Source organism: Rhinopithecus roxellana, chromosome 11 (genome assembly GCF_007565055.1).
Source record: "Rhinopithecus roxellana isolate Shanxi Qingling chromosome 11, ASM756505v1, whole genome shotgun sequence".
NCBI classification, from domain to species: domain Eukaryota; kingdom Metazoa; phylum Chordata; class Mammalia; order Primates; family Cercopithecidae; genus Rhinopithecus; species Rhinopithecus roxellana.
The window spans coordinates 77,125,167-77,150,532 of NC_044559.1; the positions used below are offsets into that span (position 1 = coordinate 77,125,167).

The 25,366-nt window shown below is 42.5% G+C and overlaps 1 protein-coding gene and 1 long non-coding RNA gene across 3 annotated transcripts in view; one reads left to right on the forward strand and one right to left on the reverse strand.

The window, feature by feature from the left end:
- Nucleotides 1–9,439, reverse strand: part of DNTT (DNA nucleotidylexotransferase) — a 35,501-nt gene extending 26,062 nt beyond the window's left edge. For both annotated transcript variants that reach the window (XM_010389595.2, XM_010389594.2), the window contains exon 1: nt 9,069–9,439. In XM_010389595.2, the coding sequence (XP_010387897.2) occupies nt 9,069–9,292 (224 nt within the window). In that variant the 5' untranslated portion in view covers nt 9,293–9,439. The remainder of the gene's footprint in view (nt 1–9,068) is intronic.
- On the forward strand, nt 7,002–22,488 carry LOC115900462. The gene is made up of 3 exons (XR_004060142.1): nt 7,002–7,174; nt 14,654–14,829; nt 21,853–22,488. It is a non-coding gene; the product is annotated as an uncharacterized LOC115900462 (long non-coding RNA).
- Nucleotides 22,489–25,366: the final 2,878 nt, after the last annotated feature.

Consider the following 25,366-nt stretch of genomic DNA (forward strand, 5'->3'; position numbering starts at 1 on the left):
CTGGGGGGTACAGAGGGGAGGGAGCTCAAGGCACTATTAAGTAACCAACAATAAATACTGACATATAAAGAGAATCAGACTAGAAAGAAATACTCCCCTATTAGCAAAGATAATGGTAATGACATACCCACGTGCAGATATTCCTATTTAATCCTCACAACAGCCTTGCACAGCAGGCAATATAATCACAGAGGAGAAAACCAAGCCTGGGGAGCTCACATGAAGCCGGGGTTCAAACCCAGGTGTACCTGACTCAAGCAGCCTCTTAACGTTCTGCTAGACTGTGGTTAGATGCCTGAGGGGGGCTTTGTTTGCTTGTTTGAAATGCTTTTCTGTATTTTCTCATTTTCTGTAATGAACTATCTATGGTCACTTTTCTACTTGGGGGAAAATATACATGAATGTCATTTTCAAGGACAAATAAATCTGTGATTGGGGCTGAAGTTGTTTCTACCTTGCCCATAGAGACCTTGGCTTCCTTCTTATCATAAAAGGTGACAGAAACCCTCAGGTAGCCAACCTCAACCTCAGAGATCCCAAGGTTCTGCTGAGACGGCTATTCCTGAAATATCAGTGAATTCAATCTTCTCCTAATTCTTTGGCCACGACCAATTGTTAATGCATTGGACTGAGTTTGGGAGGTCTTGAACCAATTATAGCAATACTGAGGGAACTGGGATTGGTCCCTCAGCCTCCTACAGGGAAGAAGATTCAGGGTCTCCTCCTTCAACTAGTGCTTGACTGTCAGGTGCCCAGCTTGGTCCTTGGTGTCCCTGAGGGCAGAGACAGTGGCATGGTCTCTGGGTTATCCCTGGAGCCCAGCACATGGCCAGGTTTGTAGTAATGGTAAAAAGATGATGGTAGACTGGATAAATGAATGAATGAATTAATAGCTCTAAAGGAATGTCTCTCAAACTCTAGTGTCTACCAGAGACATCCAGGAAGCTAGGTTAAAATCAGATTACTGAGTCCCGTTACCAGACTTCAGAATCCCTGGGGAATTGCACCTGGGGCCCAGGAATATGCGTTTTGACAAGCTCCATTGGTGATTCTGATATAGTCAGTCTGTTTTCGTTATCTACTGTTGCATAACCAATGATCCCAAAATATAATGGCTTAAAAAGGCAACTATTTTATTATATCTCACAATTTTGTGGGTCAGGACTTCAGGCAGGCTTGGCTGGGTGATCCCTCTGTCCTGTATTGTTCTGCTGAGGTGCTGATGTTCCCTGTGGTTCTACATTCTGCAACCTTGGTGAGGATGGCTGGAAAGCTGGGTTCAGTGCAACTAGGGACTGGGGATCTAAGCAACTTTATGTGGTCTAAGACGAGGCTCCAATGTCTTATATGAGGCTCTGGGGTCCCAGAGCTTGTGTTCCAGGGAAAGTCACGCAGTGTCACTTCCACTGTACCTTACTGGTTGAATCAGTCACCAGCCCTCTCAGATGCAAAGGACAGGGAAATCGCCCCTCTCTCTCCACGGGAGGACCTATGTTTTAAAACCAACCCACAATTCTACTTTGAGAAACACCACTGTAGAGAAAGATCTTTTCTATTGAACTGCCAGAGCCTAGATTTGATTCCCACTTGAGCCTTTGGCCTCAATGACAGCAATGTTTTCCAACATGGTACTTGTTTCTCTGCAGAGACATGACATAATTTTAGGAGGTACACAACTGAATATTTAAAAGGCCTACGTGTTCATTTATATCTATATTTTAAATTATGCATCTCAGATCATAGTTTTTATAGATATTATTCCTTAGAAAAAGGCTAATTTTATTTTAAATGAGTCAGTTTAGGAACAATTAAAAGAAACACACTGGCCAGGCGTGGTGGCTTATGCCTGTAATCCCAGCACTCTGGGAGGCCCAACTGAGTGGATCACTGGAGGTCAACACCAACCTGGCTAACATGGTGAAACCCCATATCTACTAAAAATACAAAAATTAACTGGGTGTGGTGGCACGCACCTGTAATCCTAGCTACTCAGGAGGCTGAGGCACGAGAATCGCTTGAACCCAGGAGGTGGAGGTTGTAGTGGGCTGAGATCGCGCCATTGCACTCCAGCCTGAGTGACAGAGCAAGGCACTGTCTCCCCCCCAAAAAAACAAAGAAAAGAAACAGATGACGTATATTATAATAATAGATGTGGTAAAAGATATGACAAGAATCGTGACTGTGGCACTCAGATGTCTGAAAAGCCCTGGGTTATGGAATTGACTCACAGACTTTAGTTCTGCATTTTTTTCCTCAGGTAACAATTTTTCTGTTCTCCCTGTCTTTCTTTTCCTAGTTAGTCCTGCCTTTCACGAAGTATAATTAGAAAAACCCTCCATGAGGAAAGTGGCAGCTATTTTTGTTTGCCTAGGCATAGACTCCTTCCCACCCTCTGTCTGACTTTCTGGATCCTCACGGATGGTCACCTGCTGTTTTCTTTCCAGGGAGAGGTCATTCCTGATTCTTCCCAAAGTAGGACTTACTTTGTAAACAATGACTTAAATAGTCATTTACAGTTAAACTGAACTGTTTACAGTTTAAAAACCCTTCTACCAATTTCACTTAGCAACTAATCTGTTTCAGGATCCTTGGAACAGAAAGATCAGGCGGTTATGTTTGGTTTTATCGCAAACTCTTACTAGCACCACAAAGGACAGGATTCTGTTTCCAGTCCTGCTGTACTTATGACTGAGACGATCTTGCCTTGATTTTTTTTGGTCCACCTTAAATGGGATTAAGAAAATTTTTATTAATTTAAAGCCGCAAATTTTGAAATACAAAGTAATTTGGATTGGAGCAAGAGTAAAGTTTACATCCCATGTTCATGCTCTTGAAGTTATAAAAATAAAATATTTATTATGTTGCTGATTACAAAAGTAATACTCATGCATTGCAGAAAAAAATTTCATTACAAAAATTACTCTTGGTAAACACAAGTTCCTTGGGCTGGTTTTATATTAACCAGATAAATCATTCTCTGAGCAAATATCTCTTGAGGCCTCCTATTTGAAAGAAAATTGTCTAAGTCTGTAGATGAAGTCTACACGTGGCCTCGTGGAGTCAGAGAGGGGTAATTGGATGAGATTAAGAGCCTTTGCTCATCAAAAGGGAAAGCTGGGAGCCCACCCTAGGCAGTGACTCCCACCAGCATTCTAGGGAGGAAGTGTCAGGCCTTGAGCCCAAGCTAAGCCATCATATTCCCTGTGACCTGCATGTACACATCCAGAGGGCCTGAAGCAACTGAAGATCCACAAAAGAAGTGAAAATAGCCTCAAATGATGACATTCCACCACTGTGATTTGTTCCTGCCCTACCCTAACTGATCAATTGACTTTGTGACAACACACCCTCGCCACTCTTAAGAAGATACTTTTTAATATTCTCCCCCACCATTAAGAAGATACTTTGTAATATTCTCCCCACCCTCGAGAATGTACTTTGTAAGAAGATCTACCCTCTGCCCACAAAAAATTGCTCCTAACCCCACCGCCTATCCCAAACCTATAAGAACTAATGATAATCTCACCACCCTTTGCTGACTCCTTTTTCGGACTCAGCCCGCTTGCACCCTGGTGAAATAAACAGCCTTGTTGCTCACACAAAGCCTGTTGGTGGTGCCTTTGCACGGACACGCATGACAGGAAGGCTTCTCTCTGGGGGCTTTCAGGAGTCTAAGGTCTTGGAAGCAGAGAGGTAAAGGGAGAAGGCACTCAAGGTAGTGGGGAAAGAGCGAGAAAAACTGTAAAGAAAACCAGATAAGCGGTGTTTGGATTCTGGACCTGGAAGAGGCCTGGGGAGTGGCCAGTTCAACTTTTATTTTCTAAAGCAGGTAACTGACCTCCTTCAACTGGTGTTCTGCTTATTTTGCAAACAATGACTTTGAATATTTTGATTTCAGACACCATAAATTTGAAGTGTAGAATAGAACATTGCTAAAGACAAACAAACCTGGGTACTAGTTAAAGTGGGAAGGATGGTTTTGTCCAGTCATAATGATGGCAATAGGAAAGAGGTTCCAGTGTGAAGTGAATTCAACTTTATGGGAACAAAAGGCATGAGACTTTTAAAAAACTGGGGTGTGCTGCTAGGGGAAAGCCCTGAGGGGTAGTAGGGGTGTTGGTCCCTGTGACTAGGCCATCTGGGTTTGTTAATTGGAGCTTATCTGGAGGAGAAGCAAACTTTTGTGGTGTAAATTAGAGCATGGTCCTCTGAAGTTAGGCCCTCACCCTCCCACAGAATCTGAAACTCGGAGTTGTCTCCTTGAAGAGTTGCTTTTCTCAGATCCTTGGAAGACAGTTCTGGATGGTTAGAAGATTTATGTCTCAAAGGGACAGGGAAAGGATTTATCATTGCAACTTTCTAAGTAACTGCTTTAAGAGAGGGTTCACGGGGCCAGCTGCCTATTGCCAGGGTTTAACTGGAATAAACAGGACATTCTCCTGGCAGTGATGAACTTTCTCAGGCAGGCATTTTAAAGGGGGTCATCCTGGGGACATGGATAACTGCTAGAAGCCATGCTACAGTTTGGTCAAGGAGAGAGTCTTTACCAACATTGAGGTGGGAAAAAATCATGCATTTTACTACCATGAGATTGACAAGGACTTTTAGAGGCAATGGTTTTGGGATAATGAGTGAGACAGAATCCACATGTCAAACATTATATAGTGTCTGGATGGAAAGTGCAAGCAGCCAGTTTAGATAAAACTAGACCAAAATAATACTAGAAGACTAAAAGTAAAAAAATGAGCAGGCAAATGCTAGTTTTTTTTTCTAAAGAAAACTCGTTCAAACTTGAAATATGCTATGCTACTTTTCTAATTCCAGGTGGCAACAAAGGTACAATTCCTGACTTTCCTGTCTGACTGTAAGCTGCTTGTTTGCAGGACTCATGCCTTCCACTCTTTTGTGTCTCCACAACCTGACAAATACTGCACAGAGTGGGTACTAACAAAGCCCTTTATTGGTGATGACATGATGCTGCATCTTGCTTTCATTGAAGACAATGCCTTCCAGTGGCACCCTTGTAGATAAACTATGGAAGTCTACGAAAGATGACAGTATCCTCTGGTCATGTCAAGCTGCTTGAATAATGGAACTTGGCAAGTGTTAAACTGCTAGGGAGATGCAAAGATGGAGAACCAACCTTCCTGGCCGTGCATTTTCTTCCTCAACACCAATGATTTGGGTCAAGACACAGAGAGCTTAACTAATGTGTTTATGGAGGAGGATTGGTGACAGAATGAAATTTTAAAATAGCTCTATGTATTGGAACCCAGGATGAAATAAAGTGACAAGTAGTAGGTTCTGATCCTTCTCCAGCTCGACCTGGGTGACAAGTTGCTCTAAAATTTAGGAAGTTAGCCATGGAATAAAATTCAGTATTCTTTTAATAAATATGCAAAAATACCTCAAGAGTTTTAATACTTTCCCTGATCTACGTTTTAAAACCAGCTTCCTATGGCACACTGAATGGCACGTATTTTGCAATATAGCATAAACGTTAGCGAAACCCCACCCAGATATGTTGCATGCATGTTGGAGAATGAAATAGCTCCAGACAGTGCAACACTTTGAGGTACACCATTTCTAATTTGTGTGTTCAGGCCCAGGTAAAGCAGGAATCAGGTTTTTCCTCTAATTTAATCCTCCTGGCAGCAAAAGAATGTGTTAGGAGCAATGAAATTGTTGCCTATCAGCTGAAAAAACAGATTTCTTTGTTATTTTTATTTTTAAAATACATGCTTATTGTAGCCTGGGCATGCTGGCTCACACCTGTAATCCTTTGGGAGGTCAAGGCAGGAGGATCACTTGAGCCAGGAGTCCGAGACTAGCCTGGGCAACATGGTGGAACCCCATCTCTACAAAAATTAGCCGGGCACAGTGGCCTGCGTCTGTAGTCCCAGCTACTTGGGAGGCTGTGGTGGGAGGATCCCTTGAGTCTGGGAGATGGAGGTTGCAGTGAGCCCAGATGGCACCACTGCACTCCAGCCTGGGTGACAAAATAAGACTTTGTCTCAAAAAAAATACATATATGTATATATATACACTTATATATACATATTTTTTATATATGCATATGTGAACATATATATATATATATGCTTATTGTAAAAAATATATTGGAGGCCAGGCACAGTGCTCCTGTAATCCCAGCATTTTGGGAGGCCAAGGCGGGAGGATCACGAGGTCAAGAGACAGAGACTATCCTGGCCAACATGGTGAAACCCCATCTCTACTAAAAATAAAAAAAATTATCTGGGCATAGTGATGCACGCCTGTAGTCCCAGCTGTTCGGGAGGCTTAGGCAGGAGAATTGCTTGAACCTTGGGAGGTGGAGGTTGCAGTGAGCTGAGATCGCGCCACTGTACTCCAGCCTGGGAGACAGCGAGACTCCGTATCAAAAAAATAAATAAATATATTGGAAAACACAGAAAATAAAAACAGCCATAATCTCTCCCTACTAACCCCCACCCCCAAAAAACCACTTATAACATGTTGATGGGTTTCCTTCCTGTCTTTGTTCTATTAGTTTATATCATTTGACCTAGTTCATATTGTGGAGGGAGAGCCCGTTCCTTAGGGTTTTGCTGTAAAGGTCAATGGATCCAGCAATTCACAAGAAAATAATGACACTTTACATCTGTCTAACTGTTTTAGTTTATCAAAGCACATTGACATGCATTATCTCATTTGGTGATCACATCAGACAGGCCATTTATCAGGATACTAAGATCAATGGGAAGAGAGGGGACCGTGCCCCATACCCCATGGCTGGGGAGGCTCAGAGCCAGGATTTGAGGTTTCTAAATTTCTTATCTAGAGATTTTTACCCTACAATAATTTTTATTTTTCTATCCAATTAAAGTCTATATATCTATGTACAGAAATTCCGTTTGAGACCTAGAACTTCTACTTCCTGTGGTTTATTTTTGCGCCATAGAGCACATTTGTATTTAACGTGTCTTCTGAGCTACCAGCCTGGGAACTTTGCCATCATCACATGCACAGCAGCAGTTTGCTCACCATGCACCAGTTAGCTTCCTCTGCCTCCTGAGCAGCTGGGCTTGGTCTCTGGCAGCAGGCATCTGGGGCATGTAGCTGCCTCTTCAGCTGTCCTGCCAACAGAAGAAACTTACCTCCCATCATCTTCCTGAGTGCCTGCCTCAGCTGCCACGTATGTATTCATTGCTGTGTCTATAATAAATCAGTGGGTCCTTGCTGGAAGCTTGGACGTTTCAATGGAGAGCTTTCCAGTAAGTGGCACTTCTGGCTCTTTCCTTCCTGCCTAACCCTTGCCAAATTTCTTTACCATGAAAAGCAGTTCCATATTTGCAAAGGCTTTTAATTTCTTTTTTAAAAAATCTATTTGTGGCCAGACATGGTGGCTCATGCCTGTAATCCCAGCACTTTGGGAGGCCAAGGCGGGCAGATCACGAAGTCAGGAGATAGAGACCATCCCGGTCAACATAGTGAAACCCTGCCTCTACTAAAAACACAAAAATTAGCCGGGTGTGGTGGCACGTGCCTGTAGTCTCAGCTACTCGGGAGGCTGAGGCAGAAGAATTACTTGCACCTGGGAGGCGGAGTGAGCCGAGATTGTGCCACTGCACTCCAGCCCGGGCAACACAGCGAGACTCCGTCACAAAAAAAAAAAAAAAAAAAAAGGAAAAGAAATCTTTTTTTTTTGGCTTCTTTACCTATATAATCTTCCTGTCTTCTCCAACTCTAACCTTCTATGTAAGTCCATAAGATTAGGCAGGCTTAACAGTTAGATGAAATGTAGGATTTTCTTGGAACAGATGTTAGAAAATGAGATTCAGAGTGGCTGTAGGAGGTTAAAAAGAGGCAGCAAGAGAGAAAAGGAGACCTTGCAAAGAGAGAAATCAGGCGGAAGAAAGGCCATGGGAAACTCAGGAATTTCTGAATGGGGCATTTTAGCAAAAAATGAATGAAAAGTCAATATCATATGAATCATAGTGCTGTGAACGTGAATATATCTAAAAATTGACTTTTGAAATATGTCCTCAACACTTGAAAGCTGACATTTCTTCTGCATGACATGGTTGTCAGTTTTATTTTCAAATATCAAAGACTACTTTTACAATCAAAATGTCTTTTCATATAAAATTTTTATAGTTTTTCTGAAAATTTGTGGTCAATTTATTCCCTGCACAGTCAAAGTAGTCAATTGCATAAACCATTACTCCTTCATTGCAAGCCCCTTAACAGTTTAATCCAGAACCATCACTTATGTAAAGGTTATAATACCATTTGTTTCTGGATTTTGTTTTGTTTTCTCTTCATCTATTTGAGACCAGTGAAAAGTTTATACAGCAGTTAGAAAAACAACAAGAATAATTGCTGTTCAAAGTGAGTGGATTAGTGAGTGAACCAATCTATGTGGTCCAAATGCTTCCATTACCTCCTTGCCTGGGCTCTGATTACATCTAACTCAGTGTGGTGTCTGTCACCCCTGGACAGAGCTGTCTTAACAGTGAATACATCTTTACCCAGCATCTCTCTTTCTAAGAACCCCACTGGGACCGCTCTTTGGAAAAACTTGATCAAGGCCACATCTGGGTGCCTGTGGTAAGCTGGCTAGTCATCCTAGCCCACCACAGATGCTAGTTGCCTTAGCACGCCCAGATGTATAGGTAAGAGCCAAGCAACCAAATCATACTTTCTGCATCAAAGTAGCCAAAACTTTTTTTATTGAACTCAGTGATACTTTGTTCAATTTGGTCAAGAATAAAATTGAGTAGTTCAGCATTACATTTACCAATTAGTGTTCTGCTTATCATCCCTAAATAACGCATCTCATAGGAGTGAAGAGCAAAAAATAAAAAATTTATCTCATCTTTTGGTGTCAACTAGTTTCAATATAATTGTATTCAGTCCCCACTTATCTCGTTTTCCTTAACTAGTTGTTCCTTGATTTCAAATCTGCTATTCTCCAGTGGGAAGATCGCCTCTTCCACATGTGGAAGAAAAAACAGGTCCCTTGGGTTCCCAAGAAGTTATTCACAAAGCCCCTGCCTATTTACAAAGCAAGATCGATGCTGTCCTACCTGAGCTCATTTTCAACCCTGAACCCTTTCCTGCGGGCCAGCTCCATGAGGAACGCTCTGCGAGTGGTTCCCATTTTCTTCTCCAAAATGAAGACGACCAAATCTTGAAATTTGATGTCTTGAGGAGAGGAGGCCATCAAGGCGCCCGTCTGCCGGGGTCTCTTCTTCCGAGGGCTCAAGTGGGATGCTCGTGGTGGATCCATGGGAAGAGGCTGCTGCTGCATCTGGCTGGCCCGTCAGGTGGTGTCTCCAGAAGGGAAGGAGACTGCCACCCTCCTACATGAAGGGTTTTGATGTCATCTCAGCAGCAGACTCTGAAGCCAGGGCAGGGCTTCACGGGTGCTGCCCTGGCAACAGCTTCCTGCCAAAGTATGATGGGGAATTTTTATCTCTGTTCAGTTCATTTGTCCAATATGGAGATCATAATGAAGACAGTCAATTAACCTTTGTTTTCATACGCACAATCTCATTAGCTCCTCAGAGTAACCTTGTGAGGAAGGTAGGGAAGCATGGTTTGCATGTTATTTGTTTCTAAATGTACTGAGGCCCCTCTGTGGTCTTTATTTATTCATCCCTTTTAAACCTCCCAACTCACTTGCATTCTCCTCCTTTTGTAGACAATCATGACACTGTACTAGATGTCTGTAATTTGCATGGGTGTTCTATTCTGCTTGTGGTTGTTTTGATTTTACATAAATGACATTGTCACATTTCTCATTCTGCCAATCACCTTTTTATTTCACTAGGAACTATGTTTTCCAGGTCTGTGTTCTAATTGCTCTGCTGCTTCTAACTGCTCCATAGTATTTCACGGTGGGCATTTACCACCTGTTCACTTACATAGGTACATTTTATAAACAAGAGAACCAAGGCTCAATTATTCAAGATCACAGAATAAGGGGCCAAACCAGATCTTGAATTCAGTTCTTTGGATTGCAAATGCTGTATACATTTATTCGTTTTTTTAAGTGGATTAAGTTTGTCCAGAGTGTAGTCTGTTATAAACCCTAAAATAGGTCTTCTTCAGTGGGATGGTATGACTTTTAGATCAGAATCACTGCCATAAGGAGACATTTCATAACTTTATGTGCAAAATTAAATTTGTCTTTCATTAATACACGCTATAGATCTCATTTCCTGAGCATCTGCTACATGGCCAAGGTAAGCACCTACCAGCCTTAGCTGACTGGATCCTCACAATACCACTGTCAGGTGGTCCTACCTTTCTCATTTGGCTAAACAATTTGCCCAAGGTCACAGAGCTACTGAATTGTCACAACTGAGAAATGATTGAGCTAGGATTTGGACTCAGATCTGTCTGATTTTAAAAGACACACTCTTAACCACCAAGGAGCCTTCCTCTGTACTTGTCTTCTCCAACACCCTTTGTCCCTCTTTTTTTTTTTTTTTTTTGAGATGGAGTTTCACTCTGTTGCCCAGGCTAGAGTGCAGTGGCACAATCTCGGCTCACTGCAACCTTCGCCTCCTGGGTTCAAGCGATCCTCTTACTTCAGCCTCCTGAATAGCTGGGATTACAGGTGCATGCCACCACGCCTGGCTAATTTTGGTATTTTTAGTAGAGATGGGGTTTCACCATGTTGGTCAGGCTGGTCTCGAACTCCTGACCTCAGGTGATCATCCCACTTCGGCCTCCCAAAGTGCTGGGATTACAGGTGTGAGCCACCATGGCTGTCTGTCTGTGCCATGTTATTTGAGACTTTTGCTATCTCCAAAAGCACATGAGCACCTCACAACCCTGCTAGGGGAAGAGTGACGTGACAGCTGCCTTAAGTCATGGGCAAAGCACTCTGTGTTGCTCAAGAAAGCAAAATCGGAAATCTTCAGGTGGAACTTGTAGAGTAATAGATTCCAGTTCTCCTCAAGTAAGAACTGTTTAGTCACTCAGCTGTCTAAAAATATACAGAGAGCAGCTTTATACAGTTGTATGTTACATGTCATGAAAAGTATTCAAACAGGTGCTGGATAACTGTTTATCGAGCTGTAACAGAAGGGAATTCAGACATCTGGTAAGGGCCTATAATACAGCTCTGAAATTCCCAGATGCTATGACTGTTTGCTAGAGATCAACTGGGAGATGAGAGTCCATTTTGATCCTCACTATTAGGTGTTTGGTTACTGAAGAGCTGAATGCTTCATGTTAGAATGCAGTCGTAGCTGCCAAATGGTGCTGCAGCAGGGAGTATGTAAATCATTCTAGCAAGAATCTGGGGTTGTTGTGTTTGTTTCCAAGGTATAGCCACCTAATGGTAATGGCGCGCCACCTAAGCAGTAAAGAGAATGTGGAGGTAGTACTGAGATGTGGCTAACAGCTCAGGCTTCGTCAGGCTGCCCATAAAAATTCTGTCTCTATTGCTTTGAAGCTTCAAAACAAGTTGCTTAACTTCTTTAAGCCTCAGCTTTACCTTATCTGTAAAATGAGGACTGAGATAGCCCACATAACCTGCTGGGCAGAGTGCATGACACAAAGGTAGCCCTTTCAATAAATGTCACTTCATAGTAATTTATGTTTTGTTTTCAGAGACATTCCAGTTCAATCTGAAATCAGATATATATGTTTTGTAAAACTATTAAATCATCCAATGTCATATTTAATTTGCTTTGAGTCACTGGTATTGAAAAGATTACCAACAAAAATTTCAAATGTACCGATGCCTGTCTGGTTATCAGGCTATCATCTCTCGGCTGCAAATCTACCTTTTTTTGTGGTGGATTCCATGAGGTTGAGGCCAGGACTTAGCAAATTCTCTTTCTCATTTGCCAGCTGACTTTATGTCAGGCTCTGCCAATGGCGATACCAGAGGGAGACTAAAAGTCTGGACAAGAGGAAAGAGATGACCTTTTTTGTTTGCTTGCTGCTACTGTCAGGGTCTTCACAGTAATGGTTCTCTACTCGGACAGCAGTGATTGGTTCGAGTCTTTAGCTTTTTTCTTTTTCTTTTTGTCTTTTCTGCACAACCAGACCCAGCCTTACTGTACCCTTCAGAGGTATCAATACGAGCTAAGCAACATCTCAAAGGTCCCAGCTCGGCAGAGGTTTCCCTATGAACGTCTATGGCACCAGGGGTGACAAGCAGCACTTCCTCGTTAAAGATCTGTGTTCCAGCTCCATGGGAGCCCTGCTCCAAACTTCCAGTTTTCAACAATCCCGGTTCCATCCCTTTGTTGCTCTAGCCCAGTGGTGTAGTGTGCTTCTTGCAGTTTCTTTCTCTGAGTTACCTCAATGTCCTCTTTTTGCTTTTTCAGCCATTAATGTAGTGAAACCAATCCCCTGTGGTGAAGGGAGGTGTGAAATAAGGTCTGAGAACACAGATGTCTCATTGCCTTTTCAGGAACTCAGTTAAATCGTGCTCATGAAGTGCCTCGAAAATAATAAAACACTATACAGAGTTCCCTTATCCTCTTTGGCATTGCTGCCAATAGCAGGAATTGATTTCTTCCTACTATACAACAATTTTCCGAAGCTCTTTGCATCAGATGTTGAGCACTCTCCTTGATCTACTAGATTGGTCAGTAATCTCCAAATCTCAGTGTCTTAAGAAAAGTTTATTTGCTTATGCTACTTGGTGGAGAATTCTGCTCCATTCAAGACTCAGGCTGATGGAGGTTTCACATTTGTGTACCTGTACCACCTGAGCTATGAGCCCATCTCAGTCACCAGTGGCAGGGAGGAGAGCACTGAGATGAGGATGTCTTGCATCAGCAATTAAAAGCTTTGTCTCAGAAATGATAGACATTCTTGCTGGTCATAGCCCACAGGCCAGAACTAGTCATGCAGTCCCACCTAACTGCAGCAGGGCTTGGAAATGCAAGGGAGCACATGGGATTTGGAAGGAAGTATTCCTACTCTTGCCACACCCAGGATTACATGATGTGCTGGTTGATGGTTGTGGAGACTCCCAGTTAAAGGGTTGTTACTACATCTGCACTAAGCCTGGGGCAGAGAGCAGGGAGGCCCCAGAGCCCTGCACTTCCTGGAGAAGAACCTTCAAAAGGAGGACCACAGTGTGCAGTGGTCAGGCCATTCTGGGGCCTTTCTACAATTCCAAGCTATTAGTGTGGATCTGTGGACAAAAAGGTGTGGTCCTTCTGAAACATCTCCATACCATCCATTCCTTCTTTTGAGCAGCATCTAGAGTGAAAAATCCTTAATACAGCATCAAAGGGCTATCCTAAGTGTGAGTCAGGTGCCTTTCCTGATTCCACAGTCTTCTGTGCCTCTCTGCCCATGAAAGCATGTGCCATCCTGTGTTGTAATGATTTAATCCTTTGTGTACACCCCACGCTGGACTATAAGTCTTGCTGTATTCACAGCTGAATCCCCAGCACCATAGTACAGTACCTGGTAAGTTAGGCTGACTAGTAAGTGTTTGAAGAACAAATTCAAATTCAAATGTAGTTGATTTTATTTATTTATTTATTTATTTATTTATTTATTTATTTATTTATTTTTGGGATGGAGTCTCACTCTTTCGCCCAGGCTGAAGTGGCATGATCTTCGCTCACTGCAACCTCCAACCCCCAGGTTCAAGTGATTCTTCTGCCTCAGCCTCCTGAGTAGCTGGGATTACAGGTCCACGCCACCACACCCGACTAATTTTTGTATTTTTAGTAGAGACGGGGTTACTCCATGTTGGCGAGGCTGGTCTCAAACTCCCGACCTCAGGTGATCCACCTGCCTTGACCTCCCAAAGTGCTAGGATTATAGACATGAGCCACTGCACCTGGCCGTTGATATTGTTATTAAGCTTTTACACTGCTTGGGCAACTGTGATATAAATCTTCTGCCACGACCACCTTTCTCCATCTTAAACATTCCCAATTAAATGTCCCTTCAATATGAGCAAGTAGAATACATGTGTTAAGGAACCAGATGACCTGAAATCAAAACCCAGACATTTATGAGCTGTGTGACCTTGGGCAAGTTACCAAACCTTTCTGTGCTTCATTTCTCTTATCTCTGCAATGGAAGTTAGAATGATTTCTATCTTACAGGTGCCTATGAGGACTAAAGCACTTCAAAGAGCACTGGCATGCAAGTTCCCACAGCTGTCCATTGCTATTGTAATAGCCCAGGTTTCTCCTTGTTCCCCCTTCCCTTCCCTGTGTTCCCATATACTTTGTAGGTAACCCTGTCACAGTCCTTCCCAATGGCCTTTTGCTTTCCCTAGACTCTTCCAAAAGTGGTGCCAGGCCCGCTTAGGAACAGCTGACACAGGAGGATCACTTGAGCCCAGTAGGTCGAGGCTGCAGAGAGCCCTGTTCATGACACTGAACTCCAGCCTGGGTAACAGAGTGAGACCCTGTCTCAAAAAAGAAAATAAAACAAGACAAAAAAATAAAACAGACCTAGGATTCTAATGAGACCAGAGGGGTGTCCTGCAATGATTCATGGGAACACTGGTCCCATGAAGTGTTCCAGGCAAAACAAAAATTCTGTAGTGAATTAAGTGTAGGGAAACCAGAGAAACTCTATACAATGTGTGTTAGAACATTAAAGGTTTGTAATAAACTGTGTTCACCCATTATATTCTCAGCATGCTTACCTTTTGTTTGTTTGTTTTTAGAGCACCTACAGCACCCTTCTCAACGCAACTGGAAGTGTTGGTGCCTAAGGAGCTGCACAAGCCTGAACCTCCTGCTACTTGCCAGATGTGTGAGCTTGAGCCATTCTCTTACCCCGTGGGGGGATCACAGCTTCCAACATGTAAAATAGCAGTCATAGTGCCAACTTCTTCACAATGTAAGTGATGAATAAGATAGCATGACAACTGCCTGCCTGGTCCACATGGGAGCTGGGCCACTGTTCTGTCCTCCCCTCCACGCTGCCAACACCATGATGCTGGCAGATGTGACCAATGCTCCTGCCTGTTCGGGTGATGATGGCTATGAGGAAACAAAGAACACAGCAGCTCACTGGCCTCGGTGCTGATACTCCCAGGTAGCCGCTGCTCCTCTTAGTTTGGGATTGTTCTTAAATTTTTTCCATTTTGGGTAATATTTAGTCTCCACATGATCATTCTTACAGATCTTTATTGAGTACAAGTGTATGGGGCAAGAAACAATGGGGAGGATTTTAGGTTTTCTATGGTTCAGTGGAGAAGCAGTCCTCTCCCCATCAGCAAACGTTATTTTTATCCTTAGGAGTCCTGTTGTTATTCTCTGGGCACAGTGGAGGAAGTCAGTTTGAGAGAGAAAACTTCTGTTTCCGGCATTTTTATTTTCTTTTATATCAAATATCTTGTATCATCTATTCATTTCAAGGTGTAGATCTGGGACCTGTGCCATCCTCAAATGTGCGGGCAGGGTTTTGTTTTGGTTTGGTTTTTCACCGAGCACCAGCTTCCTCTGTTGCCTGAACAGCTGTGTTTGGTTCTTGGCAGCAAGTGTCTTCTGGAGCTTAGAACTGCCTTGCCAGGAACATGTGCAGAGTGTCTTGAATGAAAAATAAAGCTTGGAAAATTTGTTTCTTGCCATTAAGAAGCATTCGGTAGCTATACATGTTGGGTGTCTAACAAGAACGAGAAATTTTAGTTATAACAGGGGTTCACCTTCATCTACAAGGTAAGAAGTGATAGTTAGAACAATGGAATTGATGTACAACAGCAGCTTATTTGTGACTTCTAGTCTTTATTCCAAAATGTGTATTAAACTTAGCTGTATACAAAATTATGGGTGACAGCATGAATATCAGGCATGGAGGGGAGAAAGTACAGGGATTTGCTTCAAGGACAAATTTGAATAGGAGAGTTGAGATTTTATTTGTAAAGAGTTAGGAGCTGTGGAAGGTGTTTAAGCAAACACTGAAGGTGACCAAAATGGTGCCTTAGGGAAATTAATCAGGCAATAATGAATGGGGTGAATTGGTGAGGGAGAAAGAAGGGAAGCAATCAGGAGACAATTACCATAAGATGTGACTTGGGGCCACTGGAGAGAATGAGAACAGAGCCTGGGCGAGATGATAGACCTTGTGCTGTGGATCAGTGGTTGGGGCCATGGCTCCTGGGTATCTGGGGGTAAAATCCTCTAGTCCTGCCAATATCCCATAACTTCCAAATCTTTATCTCTAGCCCATTTCTCTCTCTTGAGCACCAGACCCATTTATATTCCACTGAAAAATATTATTCAAAATTCCCAAAACAGAACTACTCATTATCACTCCCCAAACTGCTCCTTCACTTCTTTCACCACATCCTTTTAATTCTTGTTCTTGACTGATAATGTCTCTAAGGTAAGCAGTTAAACACATCTTTCTCTCCTGGGGCTTACGAACTGAGTGCGAAACAAGCATGGGTCTGTTGGTAGTGGGGTGCATGTGAATGTTTAGCAGCCGGCTTGCAAAATTCCAGAACATTTGACCATGGGTTCTTGTGAACTGGCATCAGCTGACTGCAGCACACCACTGTGACCAGAGTCACAAGATCAGCTTTATTACTGGTAAACTGGAGAATCTGGCTTGATGCTTTAGCTCCAACCTTCCAGACATATATAACTGAATTGAGAAGTTTATGATACAATAATATTATCAAACATACGGGTAATAATAGTCATCTCTAAAGACGTTAGGCTTTGTGAAGTGCTTTACCATTTATCCTCACATTCCTCAGAAGGCCCTGGAAGATGTTTAACTTGTCCCCTTACACTCATCTGCTGGAGGAATTCAGAGGAGGGCGGGAAAAGGTGGCAGGAAGGGCACTCACAGGGGAGGGAGCCTGTCATGGGCCGGGAGGGCTGGAAGGATTTGAGCAGATGGGGGAAACGGAGAGAAGCCAGGTTTGGAGCAGACCTCACAGACCGCCCAGAGCCTGAGTTGGCACTGAGAAGTCATGGGAGCTTCCGAGCAGGACAGTGGCAGGCCTGAGGCAGGGCCACAGAGGGGCAGCCCTGCAGTGATGTGTATGTACCATGGTCCAGAACGGGACTCCTTGAAGGTACAGAGATCTGAAGCTGCTACTCCAGCTGGGTCACTATTGCAAATGGCCAGAAGAGAACCGTGGAAGCTTCAACTGGTACCATTCATTCATTCAACTCATATTGACTACGTGCCTACTATGTGCCAGGCACTTCTAGGCATTAGTAATACAGAGTGAATACAACAATCCCTGCTTCATGAGATTTACATACTTGTCTGTTACTGGAAGGAAACAAACAATAAATAAAATTATTCAAGAATCTCAAGCAGGCCAGATGGTGATAAATGCTGTAGAGAGAAATAAAGGGGACAGGGCATGCCAGGATCGGGTTGGGGTGGCAGTCTAAGATTATTCAGTTAGGCTTAATTGAGGAGGTGACATTTTAGCAAGATCTGAAAGAAACTAATGATGGTAGTGATCGAAACAGGCATAAATGTGCCAGACCAAGGAGGCAGATCATAAAGAAATCATTTTAAAAGGAGAGAGGATGGGCACATCAAAATCTCAGAAATCACACCTAAAAAACTTATCCACGTAACCAAACACCACTTGTTCCCCAAAAACTACTGGAAAAAAAAGTCTACCTTAAAAAAAAAATTGAGGCCAGGCTCATGCCTGTAATCCCAGCATTCTGGGAGGTTGAGGTAGGAGAATCATTTGAGACCAGGAGCTCAAGACCAACCTGGGCAACAAAGCAGGACCCTGTCTCTACAAAAATAAAAGTAAAAAAATTAGTTGAGTGTGGTGGTGCAGGAGGATTGCTTGAACCCAGGAGGTTGAGGCTATAGTGAGCCATGACTGTGCCACTGCACTCCAGCCTGGGCAACAGAGCCAGATCCTATTTCATAAATAAATAAATAAAGAGAGAGAGAGACAGAGAGAATCTCACAATTATTTAGGCAGTGAACTGGAAAACAATAGTTTTGGGTTATAAAACCAAAATTGTAAAATAGAATTAAACCAAACTTGAAATGTGTTTGACCTTTATGGTTTGAAAAGAGTCAGTTAAATATTTCAGTTATTGTTTACTGGATCTTATGGAGGGCATTTTATGCTATAGTAGTATTTGTAGTGTTTATAACACTAGGGGATTGAGACAGTCTTATCAGAGTGAAAAGAATAGCAAATAGAGACTGATCATAACAATATGCTTCAGATTCCCCAGTTACTCCCAGCTGCCTTAGTAATGTACCTTTTTTACCTCGTGCTATAAACATTTATCCTTGGCCCAGGCACGGTGGCTCATGCCTGCAACCCCAGCACTTTGGGAGGCCGAGGAAGGAGAATTAGTTGAGGTCAGGAGTTTGAGACCAGCCTGGCCAAGATGATGAAACCCTGTCTCTACTAAAAATACAAAAATTAGCTGAGCATGGTGGCACACAACTATAATCCCAGCTACTCAGGAGGCTGAGGCAGGAGAATCACTTGAACCCAGGAGGCGGAGTTGCACTGAGCCAAGATCACACTGCTGTACTCCAGCCTGAGCAACAGAGCAAGACTCCATCTTGTAACTGGTTTCTCTGGATGGAAGAGGAATGGTGTTCACAGTCTATAATTTGGGCCTGTCATCTATGTACAAAGACATGTGCCAGGTCCTCTAAGGCATACGAAGAAGGTTACAGAGAATAGAATAAAGAACAAAGAATAAAAAACAAAACGACAACAACAACAAAAACACATTTATCCTCAAGGTCGCAGATCCCCCGCTGTAGTGGATGCTGTGGTGAGCTGCCCAGAGCCCTCTTCAGGAGGGAGGCACCATTCCTTCTGCCACTGACAATGGCAGAGCTGATGGCTTAGTGTTAGGAGGTGATAGCTCACTGACAAAGACAGACACCTGCCTAAGGACAGGCCCCTCCACTTGTTGGTTAACGATCGGGGGAAGATTACAAAGGCCAGGTCATCTCGTTTCAAGGGGTGACAACTCTGAAAGACCAGCCTAACTCTAGAGCATCTTATTAGATTGGCTGAGATCTGTACTGTAACCAAATCGTGGTTCAACTCTTTCTCTGCCCAATCTACTCCTTCATGCCCCCATAGGTGATGATCCCAAGGGCATCCCCAATAGACTTCTGCACACAAATTCCCATCTCAGGTCTGGTTTCCTGGGAACTCACCCTAAGAACACATTGTCGATACTTACCCTATTTTAGTTACCTTCTGCCCCTGACCGCCTTCCTTTATATACACAAGTATGGCTTGTCTTCCCATTTAGAGTGTAACCTTCTTTGTATGCCTTAGAGGGCTTAGCACATGTCTTTGTACATAGAGGACAGGCCCAAATCATAGGCTGTGAACACCATTCCTCTTCCATCCAGAGAGACCAGTGACAATTCTGTCAATGATACACCCTTAAGGCATAGAAGGGGAGAGCTCAGACCCACAAGTATTTGTGCCAAACCATTTATCGAAAGCTGGTTTTGCTGGGGATGCAGCCAAAACCCTCTTTTATTCTTTGCCAGGAAGTGAAAGTCTTTCATCACCACCTGGGAGGAAAAAGGGGTTCAACGGCCCAGCAGAAACAAAGTCACATTGTGAATTTGGTACCAAACTCAGCTCTCAATGCAATGAATTTGAGACATTTATTTTAAACATGTGTTTTTCAGTCAGGATAATTTGATGGGGGTAGGGGGAAGTGGGGACTCACTTTCAACATAGTAATCTTTTTTATAAAGGTCTGTGAGTAATTGTTTACCTTTTAAAAATAACAGAAAATCTCATATTCAATATTTTTAAGTTGTGGGGGTAATAGTTTATAATTAGGTGCCAAATGGTGTGATTATATTTAACCAAAATGTTTTAACTTGGTGAAAAAGGGCCTAGCTCCTTTCCAAAGCTTTCTGAGAGAGCAGGTTACTTAGTCTCAGAGGAAGTAAACCTATGTCCTACTAGTAAATCTCAGCTCTATTAGAAAGGGCAGAAGAGTGTCCAACAGCAAAAACATCTACTGGAGGAAGAGGTTTGCCTCAGACAACTTAGGAGAAGGGCACAGGGAGAGAAGGGGAAGAGTGCCAGGAAAATCCAAGAGGAGGCTGGCAGCTCTTACAGGAAAACTAGGTAAATTCCACACATTAGAGTCTCCCAGATCACCAGGGTGTCTTAGTCACTTTGGGATGCTATAACAAAATTACCATAGAAATGTATTTCTCTCCATTCTAAAGTCTGGGAAATCCAATATCAAGGTGCCAGCTGATAAGTTTCCTGGTGAGGGCTCTCGCTCTGGTTTTGCAGATGGTCACCTTCTTGCTGTATCCTCACATGGTGGAGAAAGAGATCATCTCTCTTGTGTTTCTTCCTTTCAGGGCACTAATCCCGTTCAGGAGGGCTCCACACTCATGTCCTAATTACTCCCAAAGGCATAACTCCGAATACTCCTAATCTCACATGGGGGATTACGGCAACAACATGTGAATTTGTGGATGAAACAAACATTCAGTCCAGAGCAATGGATACAAAGCAAAAACAAACAAAAAAACAGTTTGCCTGTTACATGAATACATTGTTACATACATGTTTGTTCTCTACATAGAACTTTGGTTCACAATCCTGGCTACACAATAAACTACCTGAGTTTTTAAAATATCAGTAACCAGGCTCCACTGCACACTAATAGAATCTGAATCCCAAAGGGTGGGGGTGGGGGTGGGGGTGGCGGTGGGGGTGAGTATCCATGTTTTTTACAAACTCCATAGTTATCCTCCTGTGCCACCAACCTTGAAAAACCAGTGGTTTAGAATATTTGTTGAGCACGGCTGAGATGGATAACTCCACTTGTCCTCCTTCATGTAAAGCTAAAAAGATAGAAAGGCATAGACTCTTTCCCTACTCTCTATTGATATTTGGGTTTGCTAAATGAAATAACTACTTTTAATTGGTGGGTCATTTTCCTCTATAGTCTAGACAACTCAAACTTGCACCACTAAGCCCTTGCCAGGTGGCAGAAAGCAGGACGTTGGAAGGTATTGCCTTCCCATTGAGTACCAGCTCCACTTCACCAGCCAACCTACGAGACAGTGTTCCACAATGCCACAATGACAAATAGCCACATGCTTCTCCCATATCCTGGGTACCATCTTGAAGGGAGGAGACAGAACTTTGAAAGATATTACATTTCCTGGAGTTATCCAAGCAGAGAAAACTGAGTTACCTGATGGGACAGTTAAAATTATTGAATTGGACTGAAATGGCAAGATGGAACTAAGCTTTAGTTCTTTTCCCACATCCCAGCAAGAAGAAAGAAAATCAGCTCTTCTATAGACAAAATAACAAAGCTCACATTTTCTCTGTACACATAAGGAAAGGTAAGGGATTTTGGACCCTGAAACACGAGCTTATGAATATACACATGCACATATCCATTTGCATGTGCATATGTGGATATGCACATCCACCCACTGTAGACCAAGGCAGAGAAAACTAGCACTTAGGGAGTGCAGCCAACAGTGGGCCACACCTGGCATGTTCTGGGATTCTGGTGGCAGAGAAGGAATGCCGGCTTCTTGGGAGCAAATCCTGACATACACGTGTGGGAAATGTTGCAAAATGAAACTCACTGGGCGCTGTTGACAAGACAATGTTTCTGGGAACTAGTGCAGCCATTCAGTGAGCTGGCCAGACACAGCAGAGTTCATTTCAGATGTTTCTATTGTCCCAGACATGGGAGTTCTACTTGTCACCATTTGGTGTCAGCATTTTCTATCCTAAAAGGCCTCTGGGTTATAAAGCAAAGGCCCTGTTGGAGAAAGTCTGGAGTATTTTATTGTGAATAAATAACTTTATTTCAGAAGACTTTAATATTCCTTTTAGCCTTCACTGCTTTCTTTTTTGCTTTGTAATTGTTTTTCTTTTTGCAGAAAAAAGGCAGCATTCTCTTCATCTGCAAAGGCGAACATCAGAATTACACCTTTCATTCATTGACCAACAAATCTTGAGGACCAGCATCTTGTAACGCAGGTCCCTCCTTCTACAGAGCTTTTCGGATTCTAGAGGGCAGCATGCACAGGGCAGAGGCAGCTGTTGGAGGCAGCAGTTCTGTAGAAAGAAAGGCTAACCCTGGCTTTGAGCCTGGTTTTACCACTTAGCAGCTATATGGCTGTGGGCAATAAACCTCTCTGAGCTGCAGTCTCTTCACACATAAGACATACATAATAAACACGTTTCTTCCAGTTTTATCATGAAAATTAAAGATGTTGAGGGATGCATAGGCAGAGCACAGAGGATGTTTAGGGCAGTGAAGCTACTCTGTATGACACTTATAATGGTCATTATATGTTTACCCAAACCCGTAGAGTGTACAACACCAAAAGCGAACCCTCCTGCGTAAACTACGGACTTTGGGTGACAATGATGTATCGGTGTAGGTTCATCGATTGTAACAAATGTACCACTCTGGTGGGGGTGTTCAGAATAGAGGAGGCTATGCATTTGTGAGGGCACAAGGTGTATGAGATATCTCTTTACCTCTGCTCAATTTTGCTGTGAACCTAAAACTGCTCTAAAAAATAAATCTGTTTTAAAAAATGGAAGGTGTTACAATGGTATGTTTCTTGCAGAACTATTCACAATAGGAAAGATATGAAATCAACCTAAGTGTTCATCAATGGATGATTGGATGAAGAAAATGTGATATATATAATATATACAATGGAATACTACTCAGCCATGAAAAAAGAATGAAATTATGTCTCTTGCAGCAACATGGATGGAACTGGAAGCCATTATCTTAAACGAATAACTCAGAAACAGAAAGTCAGATGCTGCATGTTCTCACTTATACGTGGGAGCTGAATCATGTGTACACATGGACCTAAAGAGTGGAATAATAGACACTGGAGACTAGGAGGCGTGTGGGACAGAGGGGGAGATATTATAAAATTACTGAATGAGTACAATGTGTACTATTCAGGTAATGGCTACACTAAAAGCTTGGACTTTTTATAACTATGCATTAGACCCATGTAACAAAACAACACTTATACCCCCTAAGTCTATAAAAACTTTAAATATTAAAAATGGAAAATATTACTTGCATTCATAGGTACAAATTAAATAGCTGTTTAACGTGTAGGTAGGGGCTGCTCTGGTTGTGTAGTCTTCCAGCTCTGGGCTGTGCCAATAGCATGGGGTTTGGAGTCAAATCCAAGTTCCATCATTTACGCTTAATGGCACTTTGATGACAGATAATTTGCCTAAATCCTCTATATGTGCATTTAAATTTGTATAGCTATTGCCAATCTGCAAATTGCTCTCCATTGACAATATACCAGTTTGCACTCAGATTACACACCGGAGAGGTGATGGGTCCGTTGTCTCACATTCAACACACACGGTGTACTGTCAAACTTTGGGATGTTTGCAAATACGAAACTGTAGAAGAAGCTATCCCAATGGAGTTTTCATTTGCTTTTTATTCAATATAAGTGAGGTTGTGCATCTTTTTGTCTGTTTAAGGGCTAAGTGTATTTCTATAAATCATCCTTTCTGTCTTTTGCATATTTTTTATTGGGTGTGTGGTGTTTCCTTATTGATTTGTGTGCTTTGCTTATATATGACAAAATTAGTCTTCTTCCTGCGTATAGGTTTCAAATACTTCCCCCAATCTGATTTCTGACTTCTGACTTGGTTAATGGTGGTGGCTTTTAAACGTGCAGATTTTTTAAGTGTAGTCAAATATATCAATCTTGTTCTTTATGGCTTCTCCGTTTGTGTCATTACTTAGCCCTTTCCCACTCAGAGATTCTAAACCCTAGGCAGCAGCGGGTGGGATGGGGTGGAGTGGGATGGTGAGGGGTGGGAATAATGTTCTCTTCTAGGTTTTTTAGGGATTTATTTTCACATTTGAATCTTTAATCCACTGGAATTTATTTTTGTGTATCAAGTGAGGTATTGGATCCAAGTTTCTCTTCCCCCAAGTAGCTTCCTACTTGTCCTAGATTCTTTTATTAAATAATCCATATTTTCTCCACTTATTTAAAACCAAGTTCACTTTTGAAAGAATACACAAAGGCCCATGACTTCTAAATTTGGCAGCAGGAGGATGTCTAAGCTGCAGAATGTTAGACGAGGCTCTTAGCTCTTTCTGAATTGTATCTCTTGCTATTTGGAAAAAGAAGAAATAAAAGTGCATTGATCTGAAAATTTAATTCAACAAATAGCTGTGTGGGAGAGTGGAAAGAACACAGGCTCTTAAGTTAGAAAACCTGACTTCACTTCTCATATTGACTAATTGTAGGGAAGTTATGCAACTGCTGTGTGCCTCAGCTTTTGCCTTTGTAAAAATGGACCTAATAATGGCATCTATGCCGTAATATGCTGTGCAGTTAAAGTGCATTAGTGCTTTATAAACTATACAGGACTACAGGCACATGGGTTGTTACATGAATTTTTACAAGGTGGTACACCATTGCCAGTTAACTCGTACAACACAATTCTAGATCTGTGAATGTTTCACCATTCTTGAAATCCTTTCACCTTCTTTGAAGATGGTTAGCTTATTTCTCCTTGCTGGAGAATATTCTGGATTTGCTATTTTTAGTTTGGTTAAATGTGTTTTCTGACAGCATCTGAGTGGCAGTGAGGGGTTGGTAGGAAAGAAAGAGGTGACTGGGAAGTTAGAATCATCCACTGGGTTGCCAGGGAGAGGGAGCTGAGGCCGCACTTGGAAGAATGACCTGGAAGGAGGTAGAAAATGGGAAACCACAGGGAGAATGAATGAGCTTATTCAGAATCTTGTACATATAATGATTACCTAGTTAAAGTTTTGTTTTATGATTTACTTTATAGCAAGGTTTTGTGGACTGTACAGAACAATGGTGAGAGTCAGTTAATGCAGTGATCGAATCACAATCCCTCCTCTTATTAATAGTTATTTAACCTCTCCAAAGCCTTCTTCTCATCTGTGCCCAAGGTATTATAAAGATTGAATGAGACAACATTCATTTCTCATGCTCATGTGACTCTAGATAGGAGGTTGGAGTGGGCAATTGAGAACAAACTGTAAATTCATGATGGTGACTTGTGTTTGCCCTTGGGAGATGCAGTAGAAACCATTTGCAATCAAGAGGTGCAACTGGAATCTGGACACTCGTTCTTCTCCATCCCATAGACAAATGCTCCACCCCACTTTGAAAGCAACAGAAGCCTGGGAGGAAGAAGATGCCTCTAATACCCTGTCAAGTTTGCAAGAAAGGACATGGGATAATGACTCTATTATCACAGGGGAAGGAAAAGTGTCCAGATAACAAGGGGTGGGGACAATGAGTAGGGGCTAAAGGGGGAGGGGGAATCCATGGAACCAGCAGCAGAAGGTCCAGGAGAAAGTGAAAACAGATATGGGTCACTAATTGAAGAAAAATGTGACTGTGATTT